General features: G+C 35.4%; 1 protein-coding gene across 1 annotated transcript in view; it reads left to right on the top strand.

Annotated features, from left to right (window-relative positions):
- The window catches only part of LOC142340611 (poly(A) RNA polymerase GLD2-like), a 303,984-nt gene extending 285,591 nt beyond the window's left edge, over nucleotides 1-18,393 (top strand). The window contains exons 4-12 of the mRNA XM_075391299.1: nucleotides 3,819-4,029; nucleotides 4,664-4,819; nucleotides 5,229-5,372; nucleotides 5,730-5,858; nucleotides 7,200-7,246; nucleotides 13,561-13,697; nucleotides 14,115-14,212; nucleotides 14,569-14,648; nucleotides 18,121-18,393. Coding sequence (XP_075247414.1) covers nucleotides 3,819-4,029; nucleotides 4,664-4,819; nucleotides 5,229-5,372; nucleotides 5,730-5,858; nucleotides 7,200-7,246; nucleotides 13,561-13,697; nucleotides 14,115-14,212; nucleotides 14,569-14,648; nucleotides 18,121-18,180 — 1,062 coding nt within the window. The 3' untranslated portion in view covers nucleotides 18,181-18,393. The remainder of the gene's footprint in view (nucleotides 1-3,818; nucleotides 4,030-4,663; nucleotides 4,820-5,228; nucleotides 5,373-5,729; nucleotides 5,859-7,199; nucleotides 7,247-13,560; nucleotides 13,698-14,114; nucleotides 14,213-14,568; nucleotides 14,649-18,120) is intronic.
- Nucleotides 18,394-18,692: the final 299 nt, after the last annotated feature.

Genomic DNA, 18,692 nt, shown 5'->3' with positions numbered 1-18,692 from the left:
ACGAAGTTTCTTATATTAAATTTTGACTCCATTTTGATTTACATTTTGTTGTGAAAGAAAATTAGTTTGTACGATTATTTACTTTTATTTCAACGTCTCCGATTATTCTGAATTTATTTTGGTCTTGTGTGTTTGTTTGTTGGAAAATATCGAAAAGTCTTTTTAATGAAGTTTTTGCTATTTAAATTTCTTCGGGAAGTATTTGATTTTCAATGAGCACTGTCTTATTTTGTTCAAAAAAGCAAGTTTTTATGCCTCATTTATTTTGTTTGTTTATTCTGTCAATTGAGTAGGATGGTAAACTTTGAAAAACTATTGCACTAAATTCTAAATCCGATAAAACAAGTGATCTAAAGAGATCTATTCGAGCCTGTAAAGGTATTTGATTGCGTACCAAATAAATTGATCTGGTAGCTAAAGCCATTTTACTGATCACATTTTTAATTTGTTTTCGGTATGTCAACTCTTTGTCAAAAATAACACCTGAGTATCTTCATTCATCTGTTGGTCTCAATGAATGACTTTTAAATTCAACGCAATTGACAGTTCGTAACTTTTCCCGTTTGAAACCGTTATTTCTGTTTTATCTTCATTTAGAGTTACATCTTTTGTTTCATATATTGCTCAGTTGCCATCAATATTTTCTTAGCTTGTGTTTCTAAACATTGTTAATTTTTTTCATGACAAAATTACTGTCATCTGCAAATTGTAAAACGTTCAAACTTTTCCCTATTTCCTCACCGAAGTCTTTTACATAAAGTATGAATACTAGTGGTCCTAGTACACTACCTTGTGGAACACCGTGATTTATAATTGTCCAGTCGGATTCAAAATTCCGTTTCTAACACACTGTTTCCTCTTAATTAGAAAGGAATTCGATAAGATTCTTGCGTGTTCTCCAAAACCATTTTTTTTGAATGAAAATGTCCAAGGATATTGAGTTAATAGCTTTCGCTAAATCAAAAAGATTGTTAAGACTATCTTGTTCTTCAACGTAATGTTTTATTTTCTCTGTCAGTGCAATTATTGTATTAAGCCACAACTCTTTTGGTAACCAAATTGGTTTTTGTTAATTATTTTATTCATATCTAATTGTTCCGAAATTTGCTCAAAGAGAAGTCTTTCGAAAATTGAAAATTTTTGCGAATGTTGGAGTGACCGAAATTGGTTGATAGTTTTCAGGGTTATGCCTGTCGCCTTTCTTATAGATGGGGGTGACATAGGCTTCTTTTAAAATCTCGTTAATAGCAAACTGTAAATGGGTTCCAATGGACAACTTACAATCTTTGAATGCCCATGATGGTATTTACCCTGGTCCAGCTGATTTTTGTGTTGGTAGTTTGTCAATGACTTTGTTTAGTTCTCTTCTGGTTACCGTCCTGAAATTGAATTCATTTCCCTTAAAATTAAAAGAAGGCAACTTAGGAGCAATTATTACGCCCTTGTAAAGTCCAAGACGGGCAAATCCATTATTCAAACAGTTAGCAATGATTTTTTCATATGACATTGCGTTATGGCCCTCTTTCAGCTTTGCAACTGTTTCTGTCTGTTTATTTGAGTTAATTTTGTTTTTAATAAATTTCCATTGACCTAAAATGGAAAAAAAAACTGCATGGTCAAATTTTAATTCGCGATCGACAATACTCTTGTTCACAGTTGAGTGTGTGCGTGATTTCTCAACTTTGATTTATTTGACACAATTGCGCATATAGTTTGGCTATAGTTAGCAAATTTTGGCTAATTTTGCCCATATTAGGTTATTAAATGGGCCTTATTTAATTTTAGGTTATTTTGTTAAAGTGATTGATCTGGTCAGCCGAAATATCTTGTTTTAATCAATTAATTGTAGTATATTTGCCAGCTCAATAACGCGTTTTGAGGGGGAAATGTAAGCTCCAAATCTGAAGTTTCAGGATTTTTGCAACATTCGATTTTTTAATTCTGCAACAATTTTTCCACGTAATCTTTTCCACGTGAGCTAAATTGGTTTGTTGCAGATTTTACTGAGATTATTGAGTTTTGGAACTAAACAGTTTTAACGGTACACCAAATAAATGGTTAATAGGCAATTTTTAATTGCTCTTGAACGAAGTTCATAGCAATTATTGTAAAGGTATGTGTCTTTTTATATGCAAAATTTTCGCTTGACAATTTTCACTTTTCGAGTGACTTTTACGCCCTTGACGTTTGGCGTGATCTAAATTTCTCTCTCAATCGCAATTTCAAGCACCTGCATTCAATTGGTGGCAATTTCATTCTAAAAGTCAAATGAAAGTGCGCCGAAACTGGTGCCATTTTTTACTTTAAATCTTAATAGTGGTATATGTTAACCTCTAATGTGGTTATTTGAAGCCCACTATTGAGCTTGTTAGTGCCATTCAGGCCCCCTCCCCGACTGAAGCAGGCTGCAATTGATTAGAGCTCCCACTAGTCGTTCGAGAGCAGTTGTTCGGACGTTTAGTGGGTTATGTTTGATAAATTGTTTTTCCAATCAGCAAAGTTGTTAAAAAGGGGAGAGCTCTTTTATCTTTGCATTAACTCAAAAGTTTGTTGCTATTTGCATTTTTTCTCGAAAAGTTTTTTTTATTTTCTTTGATGTTAGGGCTTTCGATATCATTGGAAAGGTTTCACAGGTCTTTTCCACAATTTTATTTTCCTTAATATGTTAAGACTTTTCGTACCTTTAGTTTCAACTGAGCTCTTTTAAAGAGTATTTGAGGAATACGCATGTTTGAAAAAAAGTATGGACGAATGAACAGAAAGCTTGATTTAAAGTTTAGGTCAACTTCAAGGCCAAAAAACATCTTGAGGTGAGATGTTTGGCTACGTTTTTCTCACCTTCAAGATGTTTTTTGGCCTTAAAGTTGACCTAAACTTTAAATCAAGCGTTCTGTTCATTCGTCCATGCTTTTTTCAGATTTTATCTTTTATGAGTTTGATCATCCATGACTTCCCTCACGCTCAAATTGACTTCTGCTTACTTTAATTGAAGGTGTTAATTTCAACCGAGGGTATTTCACTGTGAATGGAGGTTTCTTGAGAGCAGCTTTTTAGACATTTTGAGTTTCTTGAGAGGCAATTTTTTAAACATGCATCAACGTCATGAAGAGATTTTTCTTTAATCATGCACCAAACTTCGGAACAAAATTTTACTCGTTTCGTATTAAAGTGTAGCACAAATTATTTTTTTTCGCTCACTAAGCAGCGATCTTCCAGCATATAAAATATGAATCTCTCTCTACCATGAGATTAAGACATAACAGGTCAACGAAAGTTACGTTTGATATAAGAAGGAAGTTTTTAGCTGATTCTTTTGTTGCACTAGCAATTTCAATCTATAATAGACTGCCTTCTAATATCAAATTTAAAACAACATCGAGAGCTTCCTTGAAAAAAGAATTGATAGAAATTTTGGAGGAATTTTGAAGGACCCATTAGCAATTGATGCGCAAGATGTCATCGAAAGAATTCAATTTTATTTTTTATTCGAGGTCAAAGTATTTAAATAACTAGTTTAATGTTTTTGAGAATTTTACGTAACGATATATTCTTAACTGTACATTGCCTCTTTACTATTTGCATTTTATTCTAATGTGTAGCAAAGGAAATTAACAATTTTTGTAATGGTTTTTAAAAATTCTGTTTTTATGTCTTTTCTCGGGATATTTTTTAGACGACAGGTCTACGAAGCATTTTCTGGCAATCTGTCAGCTAAGTTTAATTAGTCCTACAAATTGGGTACGGGACAATCGTAAGACTTCATAACATCTATAAATGCTTTTTTTTGTCAGTATAGAGATTTTTTTCGTTTTTTTAAGAAGCAGATTTCTTCTTCCTCAAAAAGCAGTTCCGCCAGTAACACCACCTCAAACACCTCAGTTTCATCAAAATCGCCCTACATTGACAAGCTGAGTCATCAGATCACGAGATTCTTCTTCAGAAACATTCAGACACTTGAAGTTTTGCAACAGAAGCGCTATCTCTGCAATCGTCTCTTCGAAGTTGCAAGAGCTGCGGCCGAAACCCAGTGTAAGTTTTTTAGTGACACTACGTTTTTAAACGTCGAATCGTTCGTAAACTTTTGCGAATGTTTGCAAATTTTTCCCGAATTTTGCGTGAACTTTCTATGCAGTGTCGCTTCAATTTTAAATTTACTGTCTGTAGATGCTAAGTTAGACATTAGTAATATGTATATAGTTGAATTGAGGTTTTTTTCCATTTTATGAGCAATTCAATTTAGACAATGAAGTCTCATAATCTAATATAAAGTTTTCAAATTTATAAATTTTCTGTTTTTAATCTGAGTTGATTGTCCACTCATGGCATCGCTGAGTTTCAAAATATTTACCTGACAATATCACATTGCCAAATATGTACAAATGAGCATTGGTTTCTATTTTGGATTCTATCTTTTGGTAACCAATCGGATCTTTTCCGTTTGTGCCCCCCTCCCAGTACGTCATGGAACCCGCAGTTACAGAGTACGTGTCATTCCACAGTAAATCATTATGCAAAAATATTGCACGTGCGTCGGGGGGGGGGGGGGGGGCGGTGGCAAATAATATGCTCCCACTAAGCGGGGGGGGGGGGGGTGGCAGAAACGGAAAAGATCCAACCAATCTTGGATTTCTGGAAAATGTTCCCAATTTATTTCTGTTTGCAGACTCGTGCAACATGTTTCTGGTCGGTTCGACCCTGAATGGCTGTGCTAGTAAAACCTCAGACGCCGACTTGTGTCTGTATCTACCAAATGCCAATATTGACAAGAGGAAGACATTGAATCTGTTGGAGAAACTTCGCAATAGACTCAGACGATCTGGTAAATTATTCTGGTTCCTTCATCTTTTTAAAATCCATTCGTTAAAATCCGTTCGAGAAATCTCCTTTAGGCAAATCTAGTCCCGTATACTGGTCCCGTTGCTGGTGTCAGAACTGAATGAATTTTTTATTGAGTGGCGATTTGACGTATTTAATTGTCCATCATAATCTAGTAATTGCCCCCAGCCCCTCATCCGGTGGAGACGGGTTCCCTGGTCTTAAGCTAGTGACTTCTAAAGAGAATCGCTCGCTTCGTGCTGTTATTGTTACTGCAGAAAAATGATGTCAAGCAATTAGCTTCTAAAATATTGGCCACGTTAATAAAAATGAACAAAAAATTTAACATTAAAATGCTTTGTTCTATTTGCATTGTGAAGCCTTAAATTGATAAATTTGACTGATTGTTTTAGGTCAGTTTGGTGGAATTCAGCTGATCCGGGCAACAGTTCCTATCCTGAAGTTCAATGACCATGTCACAGGCTTCGAGTGCGATCTCAACATCAATAACAGTGTCGGTATTCGAAACACACACTTGCTCAAGGCGTACTCCTTAGGTGAGTCTTGTTACTGTCTGGCAATTTTGGTAATATCTATGAAAAAAATCGTGGGGTTTAAAGATTTTCTTGCTGGTGTATTGTTGTAATGGCGAAGACATTTGTTCCATAATGTTTTTGACAGGTCTGTAGATGTACACCTGTTTTGATTGGGAGTTTTTTTTGGATCCCCCCCCCCCCCCCCAGCTTAGTGAGCATAAATCTTATAAGCATAAATCTTATGAGCATAAATCTTATGACCCCCAGGAGCACGTGCTATTTTCTTACATAGTAATGTGCTATATAACAACATATAATTGATAACTGGGGGTCATAAAAACACTGGGGGGCCGAAACAGAATAGATCCGCTTTTTTAGTTGATGAGAGACTAGCTCAGCTGATGTTTGCAGTCAAGTACTGGGCCAGATTCAATGGCATCAACGATGCCTCTGCCGGTACCTTCAACAGCTACTCCCTCGCTCTCATGACCATATTCTTCTTACAAGGTAACCAAATAGCTTTTGTTTTTTTGAGGCACTGTCATTGCTCAATTGTTTACGTCAAGCTCAATTGTTTACGTCAATTTTTGATTAGAGAGTAAATTATGAGAGTCGTTACACGCTAATTTTTTAAAGCTAAAAATGTATAACGAAAATGTAAGGTTTTTCATTTTCACTTGGTAATTAATTGCTCTAAAACGGAGTTTGTAGCAATTATTTTTGGTCCAGCGGTCTTTTTTATGCGATTTTTCGCTTGCCCGATTTTTCGTCTGACCCACTTCGTCGTCAAAAACAGTCAACGCTAACCTCTGGATAAACAGTTAACGCCCAGAGGGCGTTAAAGGACCGAGCAGCTCTCTTAAAGCCTTGCGATTTATTAGTTTCTAAGAATGCGATCCACCAAAACCGTTTTTAGTAGACTATTTAATGGTGTGGAGGGTGGTTTTAATCTTGAAAGTTTGACCCCTCCCCCTCGGTCACCCCAAGTCTCAACCCCACCACCCCCTTATTGCTTGACCCCTCCCCACCTCCCACTCCGCTTCTCCCCCTTAATGCTGGCATCTCTGAGTACCATCTTGATACTACCGAAGCTAACCGCTTGCCGGTCGTTTGAGAACAATGCGCCCGATGTTAAAAGGTTATGTTCATTTTTTGTATTTTGGCAAGTTCTCCTTATTCACTGTCTCTGGATTTAACTTAGTTTCATGCTTCGGAATTGATGCCGCTTTGCTAGTATAATGAACCGTAAAATTAGAACCTAATGAATTTCTTCACAGTTTTTACATTGCATCAAGATAACTAAACTTGTATTTCCATAAAGAACTCGAAAATGTAGGTAAATAGTAGGCAAACCTTCCAACTGCTTTTAGTCATAGGAAATTTAATCATTTTTGTAAACAAAAATTGGGATTTCCTGCGCTTACCATGTATGCAGGTAGGGTATGCAGTCCAGATGAGTTTCTTGCCAAGACAAAAAACCCAATGCCAAAATACCCAATATTTTAACCCTATGTTGAAACTACCCGAACGGTTAGTAAGCATAATATTTAGCTAGTGAATTTGGCCATGCCTAGCGAGCCATGGCCAACCTCAGCGGAGTGTGGGACTTGATTTTTTCAACCAAAATGGGATTAAATTATGAGCTTTAATTATGAAAACATTGATTATAATACCGAGTGCTTATTTCTAATCGGATTAATGAACGAAAAGATCAAAGGGAATAAGTTGGGTATAATGGAATTGGGTATTTTGTCATGCAACCGCCAGCTAGGCAAACATTGAAATTTGGTACTCTGAATAAGTGTGCATATCGACACTCTAAATCTTTTGGTCGTTTGATTGTTGCAGTTGGAGTCTCACCGCCGATAGCACCTGTTCTGCAGCAAGTGGAAAAGGTAATTTCTTCTTTCTCTGTAATTTTCATTGTATTCTGTATCTCAAAAATTCACTACAATCAGTTATTTTGGAGTCAGATTTTCCTCATAAACAATTTTCCCATGCCTGACGAAAAGTACAAAGAAGTGACGGCTAGTTATTGACAAGTTTTCAATTTCCGTGGCTTATTCTGATCCTTCATACTTTTCTATGTGATCATAGTTTTGAGTTCGTTGAGTTTTAAGTAGCTGAACTAATAGCTGAACTACCTTTTTCATCCTCAGAAACGGGATAAACTGGTAAAACCTAAAGGGCATTATGTGCTCTTACAACCTTGCGGGGCACTAGTCTTTAGTGTTTAAGAGACATGTTTGTGTTTTTTTTACAACTCAAAGAATTGAATTTGTATTGGGGCGCTGTCTTTTTACGACTCGAAGAGGAGTATTGTTGGAGCGTCTTTTTTGATCGATAATTTTTTGGAGTGAATTAAAAACAGGATGCAAAAATCAATACCGCACGTGAAAACTGAGTGTTTAGGCCAACCTGCAGACGGAGTTTATGAGCAGAGAGAAGAGAGAGTCGTCGTCGTTCATGTCGTTTTTTGGGAGAGATCGATAAAATTAGTTGTGAAAAAATTTTCGCTGAGCGAGCGGAAATTTTGATCACGTGCGGCTTTTTCGAAGTAGTTTTTTTAGTTTTCACTCCTTTTTTTTCACTCAAAGATGTGTCTCTCGATTATCCAAACCAGTAGTAGAGTCTTTGTAAGCTTTTTTGACCATCTGAAGCGAATATTATACTTTCAGATTCAATTTTTAGTTATTAATAGCCGCCCTCATCTTCTCAGCCGGCTATTATAGCGCTCCTATTTTTTTTTACTTCGTCGAATAAAAAAATGTTTCGCTTTACCTCATTTTGCCGCCTTTTCGACATTTTGCGTGAAATCTTTTTGACTTCTCTAGGCTAGTTTCTCTCTTCTCTCATTCTGCTAAAAGTGATTTTGAACATCAGTTGCTCAGCAAAGCAATTCAAAATGAACAGAGTCAGTATAAAAAATTGAAGTCAGAAATAGAAACGGGATAAACCCATAAAGCCCAATTTTAGATGCCCGCTATTTGAACGTCGGTCCTATAAGTATTAGTAACCTCTCTCTAATGCTTATTGTTATTGATAGTAGCCCCTGTAGCCTCTCTCTAAGAAACAGAAGTATGTTCAACTACAAAATGCCATCAAAATAAATCGGACTGAAAAAAATGTTTTTGCACAAAAATCTTTTTTTTTCAATATCTTCTGTTATTTCAATCCCAATCATGCTTATTGGAATCAACGGCGGCTATTTTCCGGCAATCTGCCGGGTATGTTTACCATTTTGCCTTGTTATAATCTTTTTGAGTTTTCTGTATACTTGTTCTTTTTTATGCATTTGTGCAGCTGTGTGTTTCAAATCTATTATATCAGCTCAAGTGGTCTTTCAAAATCACTTCTTTTTGCTTCTTTTGAAGAAAATAGAGTAAAATTGAACGATCTTTTTCCGATTTTTGTCTTTTTAAATTCTTTTTACTTTGCTTTTCTGGAAGTAGTTTTTCTTGGCCAGTTCGTAATTCAGATTTTCTATGTTGATCCCTCTGTTTAGTGGATCTTGAGGGCTAGACATGAGACTTCACTGAAAAAAAAATTATACAAATTTCCAATTTTCAGGAAATTGTTTGTTCTTTGGTGTTTTTTTTAGTTGTCCTCTAATGTATCTCGAAGATGTACTCGAGGTGTTTTCAAGAATAATAGTTTGGAAATTTTATTTTATAGATAATTTGAAAGAGAATCTGTGTTTCAATTTTGTCAGTCGTCAGATTTTTACTTTCCTTTTCCTCTGTTCTCTCTTCAGAAGACGTATTGTAAAATTGTTTGACCCTTTGTAATAATTTGCTGCAAACTACTCGTCTTACCAGATCTTCAAAGCCAATAATTTTTTGGATTCGCAACTTAAATTTTATTAGTTGCTATATCAGTTTGTCATGTTAGATTTCTAATGTTAATTTTCCTGTTAGTCTTCAGAAATTTTAATTATTTAGGTTGCTCAATATGTCGAGGATCGTCAATTTTCTAGTTCAGCTCGTTTCCGAATTTCTTCCGGCTAAGATCTGTTCTCAAAGTTTCATGGTTTTTTGAAGTGAAATGGAGTGATGAGTTTGGGCACGCCGAAACAGGAAATGGAATGAAAAAGCAAGTGCTTTTGTTACGTGAAATTAATTCAATCTAATTTTTGAGTACAGAAAAATTGATGTTTAAACAAAAATTCGCTTTCTCGCTTGTGGTTTTTTTTCACATGCGGCATTTTGTCATTTTTTAATTGCTCTCGAGACCGTTTTTATTTTTCGAGGGACTTTTACGCCCTTTACATTTTGCGGTTTCTGTGATCTAAAATTCTCTCTTTATAGCAATTTCAAGCAGAACTCAATTGGCGGCAATTTAAGTCTCGATTTTTTTGTTCTGTCAGTGAAAAGTCTTTGATTTGTGTCAGGACTTGTCCTGCTATGTTTTTTGATTCGTCGTCTGACGCTCTTTTTCGTTTTACTTTTGTTCACACATGAAAGCTGAAAGTCAAATTTTATGAATGATCTCTTCCTCTCAGTATTGGCATTTAAGCTCATTCTGTCTTTTCTCATTTGCTCCAGCAAAAGTTTTATTCGTTTGCGTGATTAGGTTTTGATCATGTGTGATTTACCTCACTCAATGAAATTACTTTTGCTCTTTAAAACGTTAAAACTTTAAAACGTGTTGGCTCTTTAATTGAAGTTTAATTTGAATTAGTTTGAGGTCAAAGGAACTCGTTTGTATAATAAAGGTCCCTAATAAAAAAGGCTCTGAGGATTAAATTTTAACAAGCCTGATTAATTAATTTATCGCTGAATAGTTTTTTGAGCGGCATCGATAACTTTAGTTTTTTGGATCTTTTTCATCAGTATTTGGAGACTGCAGGTCTGCAAAGCGGTCCCAGCTGTTTTCTGGTTATCTGACCACTATGTTAAAAGCGGATGCAAATGTGAGCTCTTTGGAAAATTAAAGATAAAAAATGCAACCCGTCAGGAGACATTTCCGGCTCTTTTTCTCTTTGGAATTTTGTCATCAGTTAGCTAAGTAACCTTAATTGCAACTATTCTTGAGCAATGCGAGGGTAATATTCTTACATAATTGTATGCAGTTTTCGCTGAATCAGCTTATTGTGTTACATCTGGTCTCCACTTTTCATTTTTTGATTTTCCGTGAAACACGGGGCTGTGAATTTTTGTGGGACCATGAAGAACAGATTGTCCTGAGGTTTTATTGTGAGCCATAGAAGTTATACTGTTTTGCTGCTCTGTTTTTTGGCAAGATTCACATTTTTGGATGACATTGCTTTCAAAACGGGATGAACGGATAAAGCCAAGTGGACATTAACTTATATTAAGAAGCCCCCAAGCTGGCGTTGTTAGTCTTTTGGTGTAATGAATGTGATGGGATTTCCTAAGTTGTGGTTAAAATATCTTGCTGAAATTTTCTAGCCAAAATTGTCCTGTTTCATGTTTTTCAGCATTTTTTTTTCAGTTGAATAGATCTTAAACTGGCTGTTGTCACAGTTCATGGATGTCTCAAATTTCTGAACATTTTCTGGTTCTTCTGAATATTTTCATTCTCAAATATTGGTTTTTGTCTCTGTTTGTCTCATACGTCCAACCAGGTTTGTGCTAGCCGGCATGTTTGTTGTTCTGTAGATTTTGGGTGGAAATTTTGTTTTGATAACTTAAGTATTAATAAATAGACAAATAAGCAATAATTTTTTGCTATTCATTGCGTTTTTTTGAGTTCGCATGGTCACAAAAACTTGCAGCTGGCTTCTTGCGCTGAGTGTTTATCATTGAACTGTTGGTTCTGAAGCCACGAAGGCAAAGAACCCTCGTCGAATCTGGCATTTTCAAGTCTCTGATTGTCTCGTAGATTTCAAGCAAGATTTTTTATATTCTTAATTTTCTGTTGCTCATTTGCATTTTGATCGGAAACTTTAATTTTCAACACGCTGAAACCAAAAGTGTCTTCAATCTGAATGCTATTTTTATATTCCCTAAAATTGTGAAAATGTTTTGTCTGTTCGGCTCGTAATGTAAAATAAGTTTGCTGGTCAGGTCAAGGATTGTTTTTGATTCCACTCTTTGGATTGCATTTTCGGTTTTTTCCTGCTATGTTTTTAAATTCGTCATCATCGACGATTCTTGTGTTCATGTGACGTCATTTGTTACTTTTGCGTCAGCTTTCAGGTTAATTGTGTTATAACTTTTGACTTATCTCACTCGAAAAAGTGACTTCTGCGTTCAATTGTAGTGTTTAATAGTACCTAAACGGAGCTTCAAATTTAAGTGCTCTCAAACTTCTAAATCTAATTCGGACGAATTTCTATTTTTTGAAAGAGCTCTATTTTTAATAGCCGCCCTCATCTTCTCAGCCGGCTATTATTGCGCTCGTATTTTTTTTACAATTCAAAGAATTTGAATTGTATTGGGGCGCTGTCTTTTTTTTAAGATCTGTTCACACATTTTCATGATTTTTGAAGTCAAATTGGAGCAGTGATTTTGGTCACGCCGAAACAGGAAATGGAGCGAAAAAGCGAGTGGTTTTGCGGCGTGAAATTTTATCGCTCTAATTTTAAAGTAGAGTGAGAATACGGTGTTTGAACAAAAATTCGCTTTCTCGCTAGTGGTTTTTTGTTCACATGCGGCAATTTCGCTTTGATTTTTTCTATTTTTTGGATCGGATTTTTTTCTAAATGCTTTTCCCGATCCATTCATAGTCCTTTCTAGGTCTGGTTTTTTGTTTAGTCAATGAAAATTCTTTGAATTGTACGTCAGGACTTGTCCTGCTATGTTTTTTTACTTCGTCAAGGTTTTTGTTACGAACATGTGAAGTCACTATCACTTCAAATCTGCTTTTTGTTCCTTCGTTCATGCAATTTCAACTGAAATACGTGTGTGACCTCACTTATCAATCTTAGTAGAGCGAGGTTTTTTGTTTATTCAGGTGATTAACTTGGTCACACGTTACTTGCCTCACTCAAAAATGACGTCATCACTCTGAAATTGACTTTTCTTTACTTTAATTCAAAGAGATAAGGTCACGTGAGTGTATATCACTCTAATTGGAGGTTCTTCAAGAGCAGCCAATAGAAGCAGCAATAAATTATGCAGATTCTGAATATAAATTTGTCATCTCAGCCCTTAATGAAAAGAATAAATTTCTTTTTTGGCCTGTCTTTAAATTTCTTTTTGAGACTGCAGATTTATGAAGCTATCGCGGCTATTTTCTGTCAATCTACCAGCTATGTTAGTTAACACTCGTTTACAAAGCTTTGCGTGGTCAGAAAGTTGAAGAAAATTGATAGTCGTAGAAATGAAAACAAAAGTACTGGAATAAAGGTGCTTCGTCCGTAAATAAATTTTTTTCGCTTTACCATTTTGCCGCTTTTTCGACATTTTGCATGAAATCTTTTTGACTTCTCTAGGCTAGTTTCTCTCTTCTCTCATTCTGCTAAAAGTGAATTTGAACATCAGTTGCTAAGCAAAGCAATTCAAAATGAACAGAGTCGGTATAAAAAATTGTCAGAAATAGAAACGGGATAAACCCATAAAGCCCAATTTTAGATGCCCGATATTTGAACGTCGTTCCTATAAGTCTTAGTTACCACCTCTAATGCTTATTGGTGTTGATAGTAGCCCCTGTAGCCTCTCTCTAAGAAACAGAAGTATGTTCAACTACGAAATGCCATCAAAATAAATCGGACTTAAAAAATATTGTTGTACAAAAATCTTTTTTTTTCAATATATTCTATTCGTTCAATCCCAATCATGCTTATTGGAATCAACGGCGGCTATTTTCCGGCAATCTGCCGGGTATGTTTCTTTTTCTAAATTTCTTTTTTCAATTGAGGTCGAGGACTTATCAATTATTAATTTCTATCAAAGCAATTTTGGTCCGGTTCTTCTTATGCATTTTTTTTAAAAAACGGAAATTCTTAGTTCAATAGGTTGAGGTGTCGTTACTTGTACAAAGAAGGTACACGGTGCACCAAAAGAAAGCATAAATTCATGCGTTCAGAGACAAATTTTAAAGTTTTTCTTAAACAGTTTTTTGTATTTTTTGAATTTTCGTCGTTTGTTAAATATTTGCATTAGACTGGTCAAAATTAAAAGTTTAGAATCCGGTCTCCATGTATTTGCTTGAAGTTTTTGACATTTCGTCCTCCTGCGCCAATTTTACAGCTAGCTGGTGTTTAGCTGCATTTACAAACTACGTTTGGGTTGTGGTGTTACAGGAAATGTTTTCACTGGATAGGGAGGTTGAGCAGTTGCCCAGACTAGACAAGATGGAGAGCAAGTATCGAAATGACAACTCACAGACTATAGGGGACCTTTTCTGTCAATTCTTCGAGTTCTTTAACTCCAGATTCAAGTATGTTTTCTGCTGTTTGCTTCAATATTCTTAACCTCGAAAGGATATGAAAATTAATATCATCGATTTAGTTATGTAGTACTATGATATGTGAATACTTTGAGCATGCCTCATTCATTTGTTTTGCAGTCAATTCTTCCTTCTGACTTCGCTGCTCTGTGATTATGCGTGATTTATTTGCACTTCAAAAGTTAAGCCTAGAAGTAAGATTGGAGTTTTCCAAATTAAAGGTTTTTTATTTAAAAAATGACGTTAATAATGAGTTTAATGAAGCGAGCGTGCAGTTTCAGACTTCAAGCGTCGTATCTTATGACGTTCGAACGGATCTATTAAGCTGAAAATATCTTGAAGACAAAATGTTAATAAATTAAGGCTGTTCTTTTGTTCTCTTTTAAAGTTTTTTTTTGGGTGTTTCAGTTTTGACACCGACATTGCCAGCATCCGTCTCGGCAGGATACTGAAAAGATCTTCAAAGTCAGAGCCCCAGTGGACCGAAAAATACATATGCATTGAAGGTTAGTCTTACTTTAGCTCCGATATAATTGATAAGGATTGATTTGTATTAATCAGACGCGAGCTTCAATAAACCTTCGATTTGAAACATTAAAGTGTGTCTTATTTAAACTGTTTTAGTGGAACGTTTTACACACCTGCGAAGCCCGTTCTAACTATGTATCTGTTATTCGCTGACAATGACAGTAATAGTAAAAACTAAAAACGGAACAATGCACCTCACCTCACGGTTCTGATTATCTGCTTTGATTTCAAATTTGGTACCCTATTCAGTATTGCTATTATCGTATTTTTAAAAATGATAGCCCGCCCTCATTGTAGTTTGCGAGATAGTGATCAATTATTCGTTCCGTTTCAGAGCCCTTCGATCAGTCGAATACAGCACGTGCTGTATACAGTCACGAAAAATTCACCAGAATCAAACAGGCATTTGAAGGAGTAAGTTCCTACTATAAAATAAGCTCAAATGTATTTTTGATGTTGAATTTATTGTCAGCAGATCAACTCAAAACATGGATACGTCATTACTGCAATTCTGAAGGCCCTATATGGGATGGTTTTTTTGGAAATCTGATATACTATTGTGCAAAACATTTAAAAAGTTCAATTTTAAAAGGTTTGAAGAACGTTAAAAAAAGGTCTAATTCCTTAAAGCTGAAATTTTACAAATTGATTTGTAATTTTGAGATTAAATTGTGGATCTATGTCCCCCCCCCCCACACCTCTCCCCCAGTGTGTTTTTTACGCCCCCCCCCCCCCCCCCCCCCCCCCCAGTTACAAATTATATGTTATACAGCACATTGCTATGTAAGAAAATAGCACGTGCGCCTGGGGGTCATAAAAGATTTATATGTAAGCTCACTGGACTGGGGGGGGGGGAACAGAATAGATCCTAAATTGTTATGAAAAAAAATTTAATGAGTCAGAATCAAAAGTTTAAGAGAAATTGATTGAAAAATTGAAGAAATATGTCTGCCAAAATTGTTTGCCAAATGTTTGAAGGGGGCATTTTGGGAGTCCCCCAGCTGTTTTTGCGTAATAAGTCTATACTCTTACAATTAAGCTAATTGCAACGAAAATGAACGCATTGAGAACCGGTCGATTGAGAGTATTTGTCCGACGGTAGTCGGTTATTTATACAAAGTTCAAATTGGAGGCTCAGTTTGACTAACTAATTGTAAGTGATTCTTGATTTCTTTTTCATTTTAATTTAACAATCAGAAGAACTGAAAAACTGAACCGTAAATACATTTTTAATAGCCGCGAAGCAATAGCTGAGGCTATTATTGGCCTTCTCTTGTGTTTTTTTCAAATTCTACGAATTTGAATTGTATTGGAGTTGTGAATACCTCCGTCAAGGTGACGGAATCGGACGCAGGAAGTCGGGGTTCGAATCTAGCATCGGCTGATGTTTTTGCACCCATAAAGAAAAATTTATCGAGGCTACAGAACCTGAATTAAATTGCACCGCCTGTCAATCGAGAACAGTTTTTCCGACGTTAATCGGTTCATGTTTTTGATCAGTAATTTTGTTGGTGTATTTGAAACAGGAAGTGTAATGAGTGAAAGTGTTTAGGTCAAATTGCTGGAGAGTAGAGAGAAGAGAGTTGTTTTCTGTTCATGCAATATTTCTGAGAGCGAGAAAATTAGTTGTGAAAAAAATTTTCGTTAAGCGAGCGGATTTTTGATCACGTGCGGCATTTCAAAGCAGTTTAGTTTAAACTCAATTTTCAGTCAAGGTAAACGATACAAAGATATTTGACTGAAAATTGGAGTTTAAGCTAAACTGCTCTGAAAATATCGCACGTGATCAAAAAAATTTGCTCGCTTTTTTCCCACCCAATTATAGCGTGAAGAGAAAACCACTCTCCTTTTCAGCAATTTGAGCTAAACACTTTTTTTTCACGCATTTAATTCCCTGATTCAAACACACTCTACCAAAATTACCAATCAGAAACATAGCGATCAAGCTAGTAATAGTGCATTTGAAAGCTTTTTGATCATCGGAACCAAAAAATGTTTTGATTGAGCTATTTTTACCATTTAACCATGTATCGGTTTTTGTATTCTTCAAATTTATACAGCATTTGGGGAGTATTGTGCTTCAAATAAGCTGTTTTAGTGGTTTTGGCTGGCCTTGCGATAGAATTGTTATTAATTTTGAGTTGTCTTTTTTTTAGATAATTGAGCAAAGTTTAAGCAAATTCTGAACAATTTTTGTCTTTTCCAAGTTTTCTGGAATAATTTTGCTCATTTTAAGCTTCTCGTCATAGGTATTCTTGTTCAATCTTTGGCTTGGACCTATTTCATAGGTTTCCCATTGAAGGTCAGAGAGGTCACTTCACTGAAATAAATAATGCAAATTTCCTTAATTTTTTTCGGCTTTTTTGTTGTTTGCTTTTTTGTTAATGACTTTTGCCAGGTGTTGGGTGAGTAAATGCTTAAACAGAAGTAATAAAATATGCCGAATGATTAATCGGAAATAGCATTTGAACATTTTGTAGTTTCTTTTTGTTCAATTATTTTGTCAATTTTTTTTCGACACTTCCATTTTTTTCATTTTTCCGGTTTTCTCTAAATGAACTATTTGGTTGCCTCTTCTGTCAATTGGCATTCAGTTATTGAATAAGAACTTACTGAGCTGACAGCTTTTTCCAGTTGTTAGCCGCAATTCGTAATGAAATTTATCATCAGATTCTTTATCAATTTTTGTTGTCAGTTTTTTTTTCCATTTTATTTCGTCTTATTTTTTCAAATTGATTTGCATCACAATTAGGATGTTCTTCATGTTAATTAGGGTAGTCAACTTTCTACTCCGAGTCTTTCCGCAACTCTTCCGGCTATGTGTTTTCTTAATATCTGTTTGCACATTTTGGCGTTTTTTAAAGTCAAATTGGAGTTGTGATTTTGGTCACGCCGAAACAGGAAGTGGAGCGTAAAAGCGAGTGATTTGGCGTCGTGCATTTTATCAGCCGAACTTGAAAGTAGAGTGAGAAAAATTTTGTTGTTTGAACAAAATTTCTCGCTGGTGGCTTTTGGTTCACAAGCGGCATTTTGACATTGATTTAGAGTGGTCTGATTTTTTTCGGAAATGTTTTCCCAATTCACTCATTGTCAGTTTTAGGTCTAGTTTTTGTTTAGTCAATGAAAATTCTTCGAATTGTACGTCAGGACTTGTTCTGCTATGTTTTTTATTTCGTCAAGGTTTTTGTTACGAACATGTGAAGTCACTATCACTTCAAATCTGCTTTTTGTTCCTACGTTCATGCAATTTCAACTGAAATACGTGTGTGACGTCACTTTTCAATCTTAGTAGAGCAAGGTTTTTTGTTTATTCAGGTGATTAACTTGGTCACACGTTACTTGCCTCACTCAAAAATGACGTCCACACTCTGAAATTGACTTTTCTTTACTTTAATTCAAAGAGATAAGGTCACGTGAGTGTATATCACTCTAATTGGAGGTTCTTCAAGAGCAGCCAATAGAAGCAGCAATAAATTATGCAGATTCTTAATATAAATTTGTCATCTCAGCCTTTAATGAAAAGAATAAATTTCCTTTTTGGCCTGTCTTTAAATTTCTTTTTGAGACTGCAGATTTTGAAGCTATCGCGGCTATTTTCTGTCAATCTACCAGCTATGTTAGTTAACACTCGTTTACAAAGCTTTGCGTGGTCAGAAAGTTGTAGAAAATTGATAGTCTTAGAAACGAAAACAAAAGTACTGGAATAAAGTTGCTTCGTCCGTAAATAAATTTTGGGTTTGGAAATAAGGTTTGGAACTTTAAAACTCTGAAAGGGTTTAAAACATTAGAGAAATGGCTACGGTAACGATGTCCTTACGTTGATTTGCAAATCACAATGAGACTAGTATTTGAAGAGCGAGAAAACTTAGATTTTTTTTGTTTCCAGGCTGAGCGCAGAGCGGACCATGGTCGTGATTTCGACTGTTTCGTTGCAATGCACGGATGACACCCCAAATGAATCTTACAGAACTTGATTGATGTTGTTGACAAAATGAGAAGAGCTGCGAACAGAAATATTTTGTTGGTGTCAAACCAAGGGAAGATTGGACCTTGAAATCGAAAACTTATTCAAATTTGTACTGAACCAAAGTTAATCGAAAATTTTGAGTCTTATGAGTATTTGTTCTGTTTATTATATTATATTTACAATTATACAAAGTTGTTTTTATTAAAGGAGTGAGAATTTGAGAGCCAGAACAACCAAAAGCTGACGTGAGCATCTGGAATTAACAACATGCAATTGCATAAAAAAAGACTAAACGTTTTGTAATCCGAACTGCATAGGAATCATGGGCTGTCTTTCTGCTAACATTCAGAAGTGTTTAGGACGTGTTGATTTCAATTCTAAAGAGAAATTTGGGTAAAACAGGAGTACTACCTAACCCCAATGAAAAAAATCTTGTTTTGTTGAAATTTAGTACCATATCAGTTCGGTATAATGATAATGGTTGCAAATTT

Source organism: Convolutriloba macropyga, chromosome 6 (genome assembly GCF_964194025.1).
Source record: "Convolutriloba macropyga chromosome 6, txConMacr16.3, whole genome shotgun sequence".
Lineage (NCBI taxonomy): Eukaryota > Metazoa > Xenacoelomorpha > Acoela > Convolutidae > Convolutriloba > Convolutriloba macropyga.
Note: the sequence above shows the minus strand (reverse complement) of the source record. Positions and strands in the feature narration are given on the sequence as shown.